Raw genomic sequence first — 17,010 nt, forward strand, 5'->3', positions numbered from 1 at the left:
TTTTATTCCTAAACTAAACTTGCTCAATTTTGGGACCATTGTTAGAGACTAAGACTGTTTGGCTCCTCCATGTCCATATCATTTTTCAAGTTGCCATTTGCAAGACGTGAACTATGACTTATAATTTAGTGCGAGTGTGACTTTTTGGAACATCCTGAGCCAAGAAGTGCTGTGAGCTTCTGTGGACATAATGATATGTGTTTCTTCAGCTGCAGTGCAGCTTTCAAGCCCACAGGGGTAAAGGGAACAGCCGGAAGAGACTTTAATGGTCCAGCAATCACAGAATTAAGCCAAAAACTTTAGTCATGCTCAATTAACTAATTGCATAAACTTACATTTTTGGAGACCAATCATTTTCCGGATGACAATGCATAGGAGTGTGCAGGTTATTTCAGTGCTATGAGGCAAGTTAACAACGCCGCAATGGAATAATTTCATTTCATCATAAACAGAGATACAGTGCACCAGGGACACTTCTAGGATCAGATTGAAAACAGATTAAACAATAAACAACATTTTAACGTAATTTTGGACTATCATTCCCACATTTGTGAAAGAAGAACATTAAAACAACAACACTTACTTACTTTAACTTACTTTAATGCTGAGCCACAAAGCCTTTACTTGGTCTAAGTACTACAAATTAAATTGTCTTAAAATTAAAAGATAATGAGGTATAAACAATACATGTCAAATAAATAAAGGTTATTAGAACATTGGCTCAGCTAACTCCAAATCCAGCCCATCTTAGTTAACCAGGTCTTGAAGTGCAGGAATATAAAATAAGGAAAATAAAATCCAAACCTTGAAAGTGCTTTTCCTATCTATAGTATACCTCTCCAGTGCAGCAAAAAATGAGGATTGGTGATGATTATAATGTGTTGGTATTGAGTGGTAAAAGTAAAGAAATGTGTAACACACCGTTGTTTGAGCTACTTACTGGAACCACCGCACCAGTCAGTCAAACTACACGCTCTACACTAACTGAACTGAACAGAAGGTTGGGAACTAAGCAGATGTGTAAAAACTGAAGGTAGTTGTATGTGATCAAACTAATGTCTATTTCCATTGTTTTAATTCCATATATAGGTCTCTCTCTCTCTCCACTCCACAGTATGTCCCTCTTGTCCCATTTTCAGATACTCAAAGTGCACAAGTCAACAAGAAAATCAACTTAAAGGTGACATGTTTTGCTCATATTCAGGTTCATACTTTTAATTTGGTTGACCACTTGAAAAGGTTTACATGGTCTAAGAAAAGGCATCAGTGTTCTCATACTGCTCATTCCTGCAGCTCCTCTTATCACCCTCTGTCTAAAATGCATGGATTTATTTAGCCCCGCCTCCAGATAAACCTCAGTCTGCTCTGATTGGCCAGCTTGCCCAGTCTGTTGTGATTGGTCAATCGCTTTCAAAATGTGTAGGAAATGTCTCGCCCCCTTCACCAGTGAAGTGGAGATTCTCAGTGCAGGCGGGGTTAGAACAAAAGAGTCCAACTGTGACATCAGAGTGGGAGAGAAGTCTGAACCAGTTGTTCAGAGCCAGGCTGTAGGGTTTAGCCAGCTCACAAAAAAACACAGGGTGGTCTTTTTTTCACAGTTTTTGAGCCAGCAGCCAACCCAGATACCCAGATTTATGTGAACAGACACTGAAAAATAGATATTTTCACATAATATGTCACCTATGAAAATCAACAGGCCTGTAAAATGAGTCGTCTGGGGGTCTTGGCTAAATGCTGGTTTATCTGTTTGTGTGTATCTGTGTGTGAGTGTGTATTGAGATAATATCAAACAGGACTGCTGCCAAAAGCAAAAAAGGATAATGGTCTACTCTGGCAAAGAGAGTGGACTTCATGGAGCCCTTGGTGGTCAGTTTTGGTCCAAAAACCATGAGGTGTGTGTATCCATGAATATGTGGTGTGCAAGTATATGTTTGTGCATCAGTGTGTGGTTTTAAGCAGGAAACCAGAGATTTCGAGGCAATGAAATCATCTAAGGCAGCATTTTTTATGAGTGTTTAACAAGGCTGTTTGCATACATACAAGGCCTCGCTGAGAACTATGCACTGTGCACCTTGGAAGAAGCTAATTTAAGGTCTCTGAACGCTGCCTCAGATTTTCCACATGACTCATAGGTTATAGAACGGTACCTTTAAAAAAACCTCTATTCGAATACCATGCCTGCTAAAATGTCCAAACCCTTAACTGGGAGCTAAATGTTTATTCAGGATCTCGGTTTGATCTGGGTCAGGGACATTTAGAAGGTCAGACATGTAAATACTGACTTGTCTTTGAAGAAGCGTCGGAAGCCGAAGGCTACCAGCTTGAAGACGGACTCCAGCACAAAGATGAGGGTGAAAATGTAGTTACAGATCTTCAGGGCCTCGTCCAACTCCTGCGGATGCCAGGAAGAGCAATGACACATTGTTACAGATGAACAAAGTGCACCAGCTGGTAAACCCTGCATTAAATATTTTCAGCTGCGGCTTTCATCATCACCCCTTTATTTAAAAATTGCTGGAACTGCACTGAAAGCATATCATCATTTTTTGTCTACATTTTTAAAAGGAACACATTTTCAGCTTGACTTAGAGTAAGTTGTGCTGAACTAATTTCTATGCCTGAATTCCTTCCAAGTAAATAAACAATTTTCCCGCATTTACACTCTTCCCATGAAATAACAAAGTCTGTATTGTAAACTTTGTCCTACGCTCCCGAATTAGCCATTCCATTAATAGATCACTCATATCGCCCTCCGCTTCTCCCTCCCTCGTCGTCTGTGAAAAGGCCATTAGAATCAAAGTGTCCATTTTAGCCTGTGGGAGAATACAGGCCCGTCTGCGTGTAAAATCTGACCTTTAGCGGAGACACGCAGAGAACTGGTTACAGAGGTTTCAATAAATCATTGCTGGTTGCAATTCATTGACTAACAGCTATTTCCAGTTTGTGAGACACCTCTTTAGTGTACTAATAGTGTTTATTTGATTTTAAACATTTATCTTATTTTATAGGGCGCTGAAATAAGATTGTAACACAGAATATGTAGGACTGCCAAGTATGCAAACAAACATTGTATCCAACATACCAAATGTAGATGTCACTAAATCAGCATTACATGATTACAAGAGGATAGCACAAACTCCAGGAATTATTTTCAATAATTATTGAAACTGGTGTGTTAACATTTGAAGCACAGAGCCCACGATTCCCCCTCCTTCCAGCCCCCGATCTGACCTTGGGCTGCTGGTAGTGCTCCATGGACATGGTGATGACGTTGAGCCCTATGACGATGGTGATGAACAAGTCCAGGTAGTGGCTGGTGCACATCTTGTGGATGACGAGACGTGTGGGAGAGTAATCGGAGTAGTACGGCTTACTCTGAGCTTCTGTTGGAAGTGGGAATTAGCGGGGGGTGGGGTGGGGTGCAGGGAGTGTGGGGGAGGAAGAGGAGGAGGAGGAAGGGGGGGTGTTCAAAAAGTGAGATGGGAGGAAATACACTGGGACACTGTACAATTCACCTGCTGTGTTGACGAGTGGAGCGACCCGAGCTGCGTCAAAGAGAAGTAGTTAGTGAAACATGACAACACCTTCCTGTTGTAACCACACACAAATGCTGACTCACATTTAGAACAAGTAACGTGTCAAGAGAGATGTGAAAGAGAATACAAAAAAAAGGGAGGGCTGATCAGATAATGGCCAGAGAGACAGACAGACTCCAGCCAAGCTCTCCTGTGGTCTGCAGTCACGACCAATCAAATCAAATCTCTTCTCCTCCGATCAACAATTGTTTATATCAACTCTCCCCTGAGTGAGTGTGATGGGAGATAAACAGCATTGTGTGTGTGTGTGTGTGTGTGTGTGTGTGTGTGTGTGTGTGTGTGTGTGTGTGTGTGTGTGTGTGTGTGTGTGTGTGTGCGTGTGTGTCAGACAGAGAGTCTTCATGGTGGAGGCTGCTCTTGGGATATTTCGGGTCTGGAGATTTGGCCGTCTCTCTCGCTCCGTCTCCCTGATCGTCATGTGACCCCGCCTCCCCTTGATCTCTTTCCATCTCACTCTTCTGAGGAAAAAGACTATAACACAGGAGAAAAGTTTCCCACACTCATCCATCACTTTGTTCCTCACCTCCTTCCTCCATCGAGGGAGGATGGATGGCTGGCTGGGCTGCGAGCTAGGATGCGGAGGAGAGAGGAGGCTCGCTCCATCCATCACCTCATCACTCCATCAGTGAAGGAGGGGCAATTGGTCACGTGGGAAAGTCAACGACACCGAAAAGGCAAATCTCCTTCGGGTGTTGTGCGCAGCTCCCGCTCTGCCCAATTAACCTAGGTGTATTTCTTTGGCTGCAGCTGTGCTGGGCTCACTCCCCAGAGGGTGGGTGGGTGTGTGTCTGTGTGAGTGTGTGTGCAGTCCATGGTGTGTGCCGAGTGGTTTCCCTGTTGCACGGGAGCAACTCCCCTCATAGATCAGGGAAGAAGACAGGAGCGCTGAGTTGGCTGAGCCTGTTGACAAAATAAATATGCCCATCTGTCCCTGATGTTAAATATATTTCTGCATCTTTTGGGATCGAGATTTTTCTCTTGAGAGAAACCATATCACTGGATGTACACAGTGAAGGAACAGAGAATATTTTCAGAGGTATCCTGTGATGTGTTCACTTTCAGGAATTGCTAATGTGTTCAAATATGACAGGGAAAGTGCAACATCTTTTGGACACACATTTTGATTAACTCTATCTCAATTAACAACGGTCAGAACAAATGCACTGAGGTGGGTGGAATTACTTGTTCTTTAATGGCTCATGATAAATTCAGTTTAATGCATATTTCACAGAACAATTTGACCTATAACGTCACCACTCACCAACCTGATGCTACTGTTTGCTTTTTCAATGAAACTCTGTTTTCATTTATTAGTTTTAACTGTCATTCTATCATTTGGTGTTTAGTAGTGAAATTAAATGAAACTCTTCCTGCAAATATTTCAAATTAAAGGCGGGAAAGGGCGGGATTACAGTGTTTAAGTCATTGGTAGGCTTTTAAGATGAAACTCCTTTGCAGGAAGGGTTAATGAAATGTTAGTCTTTACAGTAAAGACAATACAAAAGAACGGCACAGTTGATGCAACTGGGGTTGAAACAAAGAAAGAGTTTTGATGACAACTCAGAACTGTTGATATATGATATACAGATGGCGTTGGGGCTGTGGAAATGTACATTAGCCTGAATTCCTCACGGTTAAAATGATGGGAATGTTGACCTCACACAGCCTCAACACCAAAATTAAAATGTGAGCCGATTAGAAAACAGGGAAATGCCTCATTAAAATCTGATTAAGTACACTTCTAAAACCGTCAGCAGTAAGAACAAAGGCCCGTTTAAAAATAAAGCTTTGGCTGTCTCTGCGATTAAGTTAAAGAATGGCACTTCCTCCCTACAGCACTGTAAGTTGGAGAGTTGTCGAGGTTTGGCAGAGCTCTGTTCTCTGCTGAGTGCCTTTGAGTAAATTATTCTATACAAGTGAGCGCATGGGTCGTCTTCACTAAAGCTGTGCCTGCTGGTAATGATTGATATCGACATCACAGGGTAGACAGACCTGAATGCCACCAGTGCTGGGGTCTGACTGCGCCTGAGCTCCTACAGAGATGTGCGTGCCAGAGAGGGAGAATAACGTGGCCTCCGGTGTGAGCGGTCTGGCTCTCCAAAGTGGATGCACTAAAACTGGTTGACATCCTGTTTCGCTCTTTAGCACCTCGGGTGCTGGAATGGCGTTGGCACCGACCCTCCGTCGTCTCGTTCAGATTTTTAATAAAAGAGGCCAAACTTTTGGACGTGTCGCGGAGGAGGCAGTGATGAAGCAGGTTTCGAGTGCCTTGGGTAAGTCTGGGCACGTTTTTTGAATCAAGGCAGTCGGGCTGAGCCCTTGTGGGAGGCACCGACTTTGTTGGCTCACAGGGATTTCCCATATACATGATCCTCCATCATCTTTGGATGAGCCAACGTTATTTTTTACTCTGTTCTACTTACTGTCTTCTACACTCCCTCATTCATCTAAATATGCCGCCTTTTCTATAGCATGGTACATCTTCTGTCTTATTTTACATTCCTATGCAGTAAAACACATCCAAATACAAGGGCAAGAAAATCCCATTAATATGCTCGCTGAAGTGAATATGCTAGATGGTTTTAGTTTTCCCTAAGCATTGGACTTAATATTATGGATGGGGCAGGGAGGGCAAGGCCGAACATGAGTCAGGGGGGGATAAGGGAAAAGAAATGGAAAAAAGACAGGAACCTTTTGGCTAAAGCTCAACTAATCTCCTTTTCTCCCATCTGTCGGGAGAAAAGGTGAAAGTTTAGAAAGCCAAAAGAAACAGACTCCTCCAACTCTCCAGCTCTCATTTCCACTGCTCTTTTCTCCTCCACAGGGAAAAGAGGTGAGCGGCTCTTAAATGGGAATGGGATATTATGTTATTAAAGTTGAGTATAGGGTAGCAACAGAGTGGCAGGATATGAAGGAATGATCTAGCTCTTGCTCCCTCTTTGTTTGCCTCCGCTCTTCACTGATGTGACAGGTGGAGCTTCCTCTCTCGGCTCTGACATCACTTTGACCTGAACATGGATGAGTGCAAAAGCACCGAGGGGTCACGACCTGCATCTCCTTCCTCGTATATGACACAAATTCACTGCACATTAAACAGACCCCTCAGATCTCATGGGGACTTAGATCTCATTGCCTCTGTCACACCAATGCACTACATAGTATTGCTAAACCTGGGATTTTCTTTTTTGCTTGTAAGCAAATGGAATAAATTTTGGCTTTTTTTAACCCAACAATAACAAGTTATGCTGTCCATGTTGGGTTTTGAATTCAACAAAAATAGATTGTTACAACGCTTTAAGCTTTATCTTCCTTTTTTGCCAGTGTCCACTGGATGTAGCTCTGTCACACTGCAGCTTTGTCACGGCTGAGTGGTAGTGTCCACCGGCTATCTCAAATTTGGCTGTGACTTTTCCGCTCTTTAAGTTCCTGACTGAGTTTTTGAAGCTTAATAATCGCTGATGAATGTATATAAATACCTATATATATTGACAATGAAATGTAATGAAAATTAAGTTTTGTACAGTACATCATTTGTAACTTCATTTGTAATTACAGGCATGCCAATACAGCAAACCAATGGTGTGTTTTAAGATTAATTGACAATATACAGTACAGGCCTGAACAGAAGACAAATATTTTTTTTGTGGGTAGTCTTACTTTTGAGGACTCCTATTTGAGTTCATCGAGTTCATTAAGTTATAAAGACTGGGTGAAGTCTGACAAACAGCCGAGAATTACAAATGTCACAGATAATAAGATAAACAAAAGAGTATGAAGAATGATAACTGTCAGACAAAATATTGCTTTCTACTTCTAGGGAACTGACAGGAGATCTAGGTGTTTTGTAGACATGCATTTCATCTTTCAGTTATTCAAGATAAAAAAAGGAGGAAACTCTTCTACTGTATGACATCTTGGAGAAACTTCGCTGACAAGTCGAATGTAAAACTATTTCCTATCCTCAGAAAGTTATCTCTTAAAAACCAGATGTTTGGAAAACGAGGGTTGTCTTGTAATGAGGGTGGTCTTATAGTGAGGCCAACACTGTAGTTCTTCTAATTTACATATTTCATTTCATTGTTTCTTTTGTTTAAAAATGGAAAATAAAATAGTGATTTGTTTGCGGCTCATAGATACAATTACATGATAACCAGATGACATTCCCAAGCTGCACTGCAGGACTGAAAACTAGGACAAAATGTATCTTTTATACATTTTAATTATAATTTAATGTGCATGTGGGCTACTTTATATGCACCATTTAATTTTGGGTAAGTGCAGTAATTTCACTGGGTAAAGTACAGCCACGAAGCATCCATCTGGCTGCAAATGTACATTTTTCACTTGTGCAACATCAAAAATACCAGCCATGTCGTCACGCCTGGACTATGTTCGAATTGTGGCTTCTGCAGGACACCGGCTGTGCAGCGGAGGCGTGACTGAGCTGCAGCATAGCGAGGCAGCCACATCCTGTGGACATTGGGCTTTAGGTTTACTGCATGACTTCCCTGACGGTGAGGAGATCTAAAACCCCTGATCAAAATCTGCCTGAGGTCTGGCGAAAATAAAAAATGAAGAAGGCATCAAAAATCATAAAGAATTCCTAGTCCAAAAACAACTCCAAGAGCATCATTCCTCCTCCTGCCTTCCGGTGCACTCACCCTTTCCTCCAATGAATCCCTACTTGTACCCACACCTCGTCTTTGTGCCGTAAAGGTTGAGGATTTGGCCTGGGAGTTGCTTTTGGACGCGGCCACGCTCAAAAACATAATCCATACATTTCCAAGGCGGTCTTTGTTGGGAAATACAGACACAGTAAAGGGTCCTTGGCTTGTGGGACCGATGAGTATAAGACCACCACGGCACAGCACTATGGGGAATACTGTGACCGTGTGGGTGAGCGCAGGCTTGGTTGGATGTGTTGAGTATGGGTCTGGAACACAGTGGCACTACGGTTGTCCTGAATGTGGTGATCAAGTGAGCGTGTTCTGCAGGTCGGGACGTGGGGAGGATGCTGTACCGGCCACTCGACAATGGTATGGCTTTGATTCTTTGGCGCAATGGCTGCTGTTTAGCTGGATCTCCTCTGAAAAGGCCTGAGGGCTCTCTGCTTGTGTGAGATTTACAGATGTTTGGAATAATATGATGTGAAGTGCTGACTGATGTAGGGGAGGGTTATAGGTGAGATGAAAGGAGACTTAGCGTTTTGACCCTGGGTGATAAAAAGGATGGCTGTGAAAGGAAGACCAGGACACGGGCTAAAAAGCAGCAGCAATGCGTTTTTGAGGTAAAGGTCCTTGATTGGAAAGAGTGAAATGTCAGAGAAACATTCATATTTTCCCATTTTAGAAGCAGCAGTTTGGTTGGATGCAGCAGCTGCTTTTATGCCCCTGTCCTTCATGATGAATGGCTCAGTAGTAAACCTTGAGACTCAGTGTCTGCCAGGAAAAAATAAATAAATGTATCAACATTCAATGTCAGGGACTGGACGTCCAATTTTAAAATCCAGCAAACACAGAGTCTAAAGAAACAAGTGACAACATAAACAGTTACTGTAAAACAAAGGTTGTTTTTTTTACTGGAATCCTTGAATGCTCTGCTGCCCTGCTAAAATATCAGAGAGAGAGGAGAAGAAACAAGAAAGGAAAAACTAATGAAATGAATCAAACAGAGGAGCAGCAGAGCAACTTGAGGAGTCCAGAAGAAAAAGAGGGAAAGAAATAAGAAAACATGATTCATCATTCAAAATGACTGGGCATGATAACACACACACACACACACGCACCCACGCACAGGCATATACATACACACACACACGCGCACACACACAGTGCCGGTTCACACAGTAGACTGACACACCTCTTTCTGAGTCATACTTGAGCAGGATGGACCAATTGAAATGGGGGACTTGAATGGTGAAGGCAGGCGATTGGACAGCGTGAGTGGAGGGCGGAGGAACAGTAATAACAGTGATGACGAGGTATAGAACGATGAGAAAGCTTTTCAACAGCAGAATGACACAGCGCTTTAACCCCTCCTCCTTCGGTCGAATCCATATTCAGACCCAGAGCCACCAGTCAACTTCACACAACGGGACCACAATGTGGTCCAAAGGTAAAGGATTTTTTTGTCTTAGCCTCAGTTAATAGATCTTTGACATTCAAGTGCTCTGACTTGGATTTGGACCAATTTTGAAAAAAGCTAAAACCATTCACCATACAACTATGAATTACACAAAGTATCTCAAATCAATCTTGTTTACACTATTCACTAGAACATGCAAAGAGTTTCAGTCTCGACAGCCAGAAAAGAGCACATATCACAGTTGAGAATATAGTTATAAGTTTTCCTGCCCCAACACTGAAAACCAGCACAAATGCTTCATGTTGACAGTTTATGCAGGAATGGAATGGAACAGCGTAAATGACGTCAACAATCAGGACTATAAACTGTACAGGGAGAGACGTCGGTTTGGACTGCTGTCTAGGAATGTCGATAGCAGCCTGTCGGTTGGTCGGTGAACCACTTTGGTTATAATAACATATCACCAAATATGTTGATAATACATGATAATAATGACATACCTCAGCAATTATTGTCTGTATTACCATGGGCTTCTTAACAGAAGCTCATGGTCCCCGGGGGATGAACACAACTGACTTTTCCTCTAGCACCACCACGAGTTTGATGTTTTCTTTTTTCTGTTAAATGTCTCGACTATCGAATGGATCGCCTATGAAACTGTTAGACACATCCATTGTGTTCTGAGGTTGAATGACTTTTCGTTGATCCTACAGACTTTTGTACAACATTCATGGTCCTGAAGAGATGAATTTGTGTGAGACGTGTGGATTGGTGACAAGCGCTTTTGAGAGTCATAACAAATTTGGTATGGATTACTATTAATTATGAATCTACATGAATAACTTTGGTGATTTCTCTACGTTTACTCCATCAAGTGGAAAACAAACGGTCTGTGCAACGAATGCACAGGTGTTCACCAAAATCAATAGAGGGAATTTATCGTCATTCGTCAACACATGGTGTTAATGCCGTTACGATGGCAGTTTTGAAATCGCATTCTTATAGTAAAAGAAAGTTACCATCACCTGATTGGAGTATATACAGCACTTGCCGGGAATGCATCGCCGCTCTGATGCTTTTCAATGTAATGCGTGTCATGTGCAGCTTTATACAACCACACGCAGAGTATGCTACTTTGGAGTTCATACCGGATGTCCACCCTTGCTTGAATATACCACACGCATACTCACACAAAGGTTAAGATGCAGCTGTTAGTTTAGGACCCCGGCACTGGAAAAAACTCCTCTGCTTCAGAGCGGTAGAGAAACATTCAAAGTCCACCTCATGTCTCTTTTCATCGGTACATTCAATACAGCGGGGCGGCACTACAGTGTGAGACTGTCCGGCCATGCCGCTCCACGCTGCTCCTGTCTTGACATTACATGAAATATTCATCAACAAAGTTTCCAATATGAAACATTCATGGTGAGCGTAGTTGGGGCGGCTTTTCCTCCCACAACGATCGCTCACAGCTTTTCAGACAAACTAAGTAATTACTGTACGTTTCTTCACAGCACTGAACGCAATTATTAATGTTACAACATTGTCTTGTGTGGAAATAAATGAGTTTTTTTTTTTTTTTACTAATTACATTACTTTTGATTTACCTTCTCTGGCATAACAACATCCATCACTTGCTGTTGCCACCTATTCCGTACATGTCCTTCATCAGTGTTTCATGCCTGCAGATTTATGGACAAACTAATATATTTAATGTTTCCAGGAGGCAAACGAGCATCATTAGCTAGTCTACTGGATGGAGTTACATTGATGCATCGTGTAGTTGAATCTGACTCTATACTTGGGCGGAAAGTAGGGTGCATAACATCAGGCCTAGTCACACACCCACTGGCAACCCCCCAAGCAGTTGCAGTAACTTGGCGCCCTGTCGCTGAGAGAAACCTCAAAAGTCATGAAAGATTCATCACATTTAACACTTCACTTAGCACTGCTACCTACACCGTGGCATCAAACTTTTTACGTCACTGCGCCGCTCACTCACTGTCTCTCACTCTTCCCTCTGTTAACCTCCCCTCCTCCTTCTATAGCCCCCTCCCACCCACCACGTCTCCCTAAAGGACCTGGGTTATTAATTACATCTGTACAACAGAGGAATGAAAGAAAGAAAGAGGGGCAGTGTGGAACTTCTGTTAGATTCATCTCCGTTAGCTCTGACCCAGATACAGCTGTAGGGATTGTCAGTGGCTGGTGTGTGTGTGTGCGTGTGTGCGTAAGCTCATAGATGAAGAACAGCTATTCATGGAATGTCAGGCTTTGCATATACCCACACTTATGTTTTTGGATGCCACTGTGTTTGCGCTTGTGTGTGTGTCTGTTTGGTAAACGATGAGCGAGGGGACGATCCCATTATCCTCATGGTGTTGTTGCCTCCTGGCCGTGTACTGACAACAAAGATTAACACCACAACGTAGGAGATAACTCTGTTTACCCAGCACAAGGTGATGAGGATTTATGAATCTACATGGAGAACACAAGTCCCGTCTGTGCTGCTGACGCCTTTATCTGCACACCTGCAAGCTCAACTTTTGCAAAAGCGAAAACTATTCACTATGAAACACGAGTGCTTCTTATCCTGAAACTGACTGAAATGAGACATACAGCAGGGGCTTCCATTGTGTGAGAGCTTAGCCTAAGATTTATATGTATTTCCGTTGACTGGTGAAAAGGCTCAATAGGTTGGAAAACTTGTATGAGTTTGTTTTTAAAGGATTTTAAAAACATTGCATTCATTTGTCAACTCATCAACTGTTTTATTAATTACGTCGCTTTGTTCAATGTACATATTTGTTGTTTGCATTAAGGCAAAGCACTAGCAAAGGCAATGTATTCAGCAAACAGGTGTTTCAGAGATAAATGTGATCCCTCCCTGCAGACCTATTGTATTGTACAGTATGTTACATAATGTGTTTGTTGGAATTGAAAGCAGCTTCCTTTTATAAAGCAGGCCACAGGTCTAGTTATCATCAACAAGGTTATCAAACTCTGCCACTGCCACTTACCTGAACGTGGGACTGAACTGAACAAGCAGAGTGAAACCAAATAAAATGTAATCACCTGATGGGTAAAACATTTTTATACATAAAGAAACTTGACTTACAACAATTCGGCAACAAGGAAATGTTTTCAATCTCTGGGTCTGAGGTCAATGTGTCATCGATTTAAAGAGGTTGAGTTTAGTGGTGGGGGGTTAAAGGTGTCCTGTGGAGCTTTCTTATAAACATCCCACAAAAACATTTTGTTTATCCTTTAGGTCTAACAAACTCAATCAATGCATTTCCTCCCTGATAAAACATATACAAAGCCATTTGAAATTATATATTTTAAATAATGTTTACATCCATCATTGCCACCCTGCGGTTTTCTTCTTCCCTTCAGTCGCTCTCCAAGAAATGCAGCAATGTGCTACAGCAGAAGCAGGGACAAAGACAATGACGTGGACAATGTCATATTCAAGTTGTTCCCTCAGTCAGCTTTGGCATATTTTATGAGTTAGGAAATGCATTAGTTTGTTTGGATATAAAAAATAGATAAAACTCCACAGGTTACCTTTATGGTTGTGCTTTGATTGCAGTGATTGACTGTGTGCAGCTCGCTTGGTAATATACAGAGGCCGCGGGTGGAAAAACAGCGGGGAAAGAGCTGTTGCCGGAGTGTGAGGCTGATTTCCAGAGCTGCGGGAATAACCGCTAGTCCAGTTTGTAACGCACTTCAAAAAATTAATTAGCACACAAGACGCGGTCCTACTGTTTTCGTTGGCACCACCGGCAATATGCTCTCTTTTCCAAAGCAACAAGGGACGCCAACAAGCGGTGAAACATTATAAAACGATTCGAGGGAAACTGTCTTGAAAATTGTGACAGATTAAATTAAACAGACAAAATGGAGCAGTAACAAGAAACAATGAACACGGCTCGACCAACATAAACTGTAAATATAATGATTACAGATACAGATAAAGCCTCTTCTGTTTGTGCTCACAGTGTTTGAGGTGTGTACACTATTTTTCACGCACTCGGACTCCTCGAAAAAGTGCCTGTTTTGGGGTGAGATGTGATGACAGAGTTGTGATGGAGTGAATTCTTGTGGGGGCTGACCCAGCCAGAGCTGCAGGGTTGGTCTGCTCAGCCTGTCTGGGACGTCGAGGGCCATCTGTTAACATGGCAGCGGCTCAATTCTCTCAGACTGACCTATCAGGAGGAACGCTGGCACAGCACACGCGTACACATGCAAAGAGACAACCTGCAAATTAAACTCATATCCTATGGATACAAAGAAACTACAGCTTACTCAGAGCCACAGCAAAGGACGTAGAAAATATATTGCAGATTAAATAAGTTTCTCCCCTCTGATGACATACTTTAGAACCATCGCTCCTGCTGGACTGCCTTCTCTGATCTTAGCTCTCCTATCTAATGTTTGCTATTACTTTCATTATCCTCTCTTCCTATTCCTCTTATCCTTCTTGTCATGAGGACCTTTAATACACCCGGCAGTAAGTGGCATGAAATTGCCTCATTATTTGACCAATCATGATAATACACAAGGGTATTTGAACTGACCCGTTTCCAATTCTTTCTCACTACCTGGCAAATCCCATCCTTATAATAATGCGACTGTGTATGAAAGAAAATGGGAGATGGCACTCTGGTTCATTACATGTTATGCACAAAACACAACCGTGATTTATTGAGAGACTAAGTCTCATTCCTGTTGAAACATGTACCTGGCGCATCTCCCTTTTATTTCTTCCTGCCAAGCAAAAGTGGATTTGGACACAGTAAATGTTCTTGTGCTTTGGACAGTCCGCTTAGATCGATAAAACAGAGCTCACGGTGTTAAACAGCACAACGAAAGCCATTCGTCAGTGATACTGTTTTTATGTTCACTCATCGTTACAAGCTCTACTCTGTCCCATGGCTCTAATTCAGTTATGTGGCAAATAATAGACCTAAACAAACCTTGAACAACTAAGCATTTGTCTTCCAACCTCTTGTGATAGAATACCTGCTTCCAGCCACTAAAGCATAATTAAACTCTTGTATAATCATTTTGATGGAAACCTGAGGCATAACAGGACAAGCTCTTTTTTTCTGAAAGTCAACTTCAAAAGAATTTGAACAAACATTTAATTTGTTTCCTTTTTTTTCCCCAAGTAGTGTCATTTAGCTGCCTTGTGGGCCTGGTGGTGGTGTGACTTTATTTCACTATCCTGGAAGCCCTCTGCCAAAAAAATGCCAATGGGCTTCAGATCTTTGCATAAATAAATATGCAAAGATAAATCAAATTTGGCCTGTTTGCGAGCTACTGGCGAGGCTCCTGAGGACGAGTGCATCTCGAGCAGAAAGTCAGACCAGGTTGTAGAGATGAAGTCGCTTTGTAGACTGTAAAAATGTTTTTACGTTCTAACATTTTTGTCCACATTAGCATAACATTTCAAATAAAGTGTCACCTCTAACACCCAATAATCAAGTTCAACCAAAACCATGAGCTTTCTCTAGCCTAAATCAAAACCACACATAAAAACCCAAATGTGAATCCTGGACACTTTTAATTTCTGGGAAACAGTTTGGTAGAGCTGCCTAAAGACTGCAATGCTGAAACAACAGAGAATAAATTATGATCACATTAATAATGTTAGCATAGTGAGAGAAAAAAAAGTTGACGATGCACATTTTCCTCTGACTTACCTAATTACTAACAAACTCCCTTTTGCCTTTCACATTTTTTTTAGATAAAGTAACAACTTGAATAACGACGCCTTGTCACCTTATTTTCTTACATTTTATAAGACTGAACTCTTTACTGATTCACTATACATATATATATACACACACACAACTATAGATCAATCAATACTGGAAATAACTTGTTGCAGCAATAAAGAAAAAACCATCATGGGTTTCCATTTGTTTGATGAATTCATAACTTCAGTCATGGACATACGATTCTCACAAATAAATGAGTGAAGAATTATTCATGGTTTAAAAGTTGCCTGTAAATGTTCCAGACTTATACGTTATACTTCTGAGTTACACTGCTACTGCTGCACACTGCACTGCAGCCTATAGGCCTCGCATCATTACCACGATACATGCTACTGTCTGTCAGAATACCCAGCATGCCATCTCTCCGATAGCTGACTGCGGGGAAGAACGGGAAGAAAATGATTTGGGACTATATTTACAATTCGCCGCATACATCATGTGCATTGTAGTGTAGCCTCTTCCAATGGGTCTGTTACAACCAGCTGATTTGGCGGCAGAATGCATGACTCAACACAACACAACACGTCACACTCAAACAAGGAGATGCTTCACACTGACACTGAGGAGAACTGGGCCGAGTGTGTGTTGCTCACTGAGCGTCAGACTGTATGAATGTCTACCTCTGTGTGCGGGACGGGTTTTCTTTATGTGGCTCTATGACGTGGATTTAATAAATTTAGTGATCCCTTATCTTTTAATCTATCATCATGTAGTCTTTCATTTTTGACAGAATACCTGCAAACTAAAACCAGTCCCATCAGCCACTGGTGTACTTTGTGTGAAGTGCTACTTCTGAAATTTAATTAAAGCAAGAAGGTCAACGTGATAAACATTATTTGTGCATAACATCAGCATGTTAGTATTGTCACTGGGAGCATGCTAGAATGCTGATTTCAGCATTCAGCCCAAAGCATCTACTTGTAGAAGAAGTCACTATATGGAGTATCTAAACAATTCTCGGAGGAATTAAGTCCAACTCCCTTTCAGTGATAAAGTATGTTTCAATCCGGCGTTGTTGTTTTTTTGTGTGTACAGTACATTCATGTCACCCTACCACCTCTCACCTCCACCCTAATCTCTTCTCCTCCTCCTCAAATCTTCAGTCAAAATCTTAATGTGCCTCCTCCATCACCTCCTCCCTCTGTTCATCTCGTTCTTCTATCCTCCACAAGCAGACAAAGTAAAGATAAGTCCACACACCCACGCGCAAACAAACACCTCACTGTCTGCGTGCTGATCACCCTTGTACAACTTCCAAACTGTGTGGACAATGTGTTTTGATATCTTGTCACTTCTGCAGTTACCATTCAAAATATCAAAATGCGACAGAGCCCACGCAGCAGTTTTCCTAACTGCTGCGTGGGCAGGAGTAACAGAGGTGTGTGGGGGTCCTGCTCCCCTCGCAGACAGTCATCAAGACTGAGAGGAGGACAAACTTGTGGATGAGATGAGGCTCCTGCATATTTTACAACCTGTTCTGCAGCCATCTGCTGCCTCACAGACTCACATATGCAAACGCAGAAAAAAGCCATAATGCAAGAATA

At 42.1% G+C, this 17,010-nt stretch overlaps 1 protein-coding gene across 2 annotated transcripts in view; it reads right to left on the reverse strand.

Moving 5' to 3' along the window:
- Positions 1–17,010, reverse strand: part of cacna1g (calcium channel, voltage-dependent, T type, alpha 1G subunit) — a 215,155-nt gene that overhangs the window by 16,838 nt on the left and 181,307 nt on the right. For both annotated transcript variants that reach the window (XM_047327653.1, XM_047327654.1), the window contains 2 exons: positions 3,232–3,383; positions 2,283–2,392 (listed from right to left, as the gene is read on the reverse strand). In XM_047327653.1, the coding sequence (XP_047183609.1) occupies positions 2,283–2,392; positions 3,232–3,383 (262 nt within the window). The remainder of the gene's footprint in view (positions 1–2,282; positions 2,393–3,231; positions 3,384–17,010) is intronic.

Source organism: Scophthalmus maximus, chromosome 16, assembly GCF_022379125.1.
Source record: "Scophthalmus maximus strain ysfricsl-2021 chromosome 16, ASM2237912v1, whole genome shotgun sequence".
Taxonomy (NCBI): domain Eukaryota; kingdom Metazoa; phylum Chordata; class Actinopteri; order Pleuronectiformes; family Scophthalmidae; genus Scophthalmus; species Scophthalmus maximus.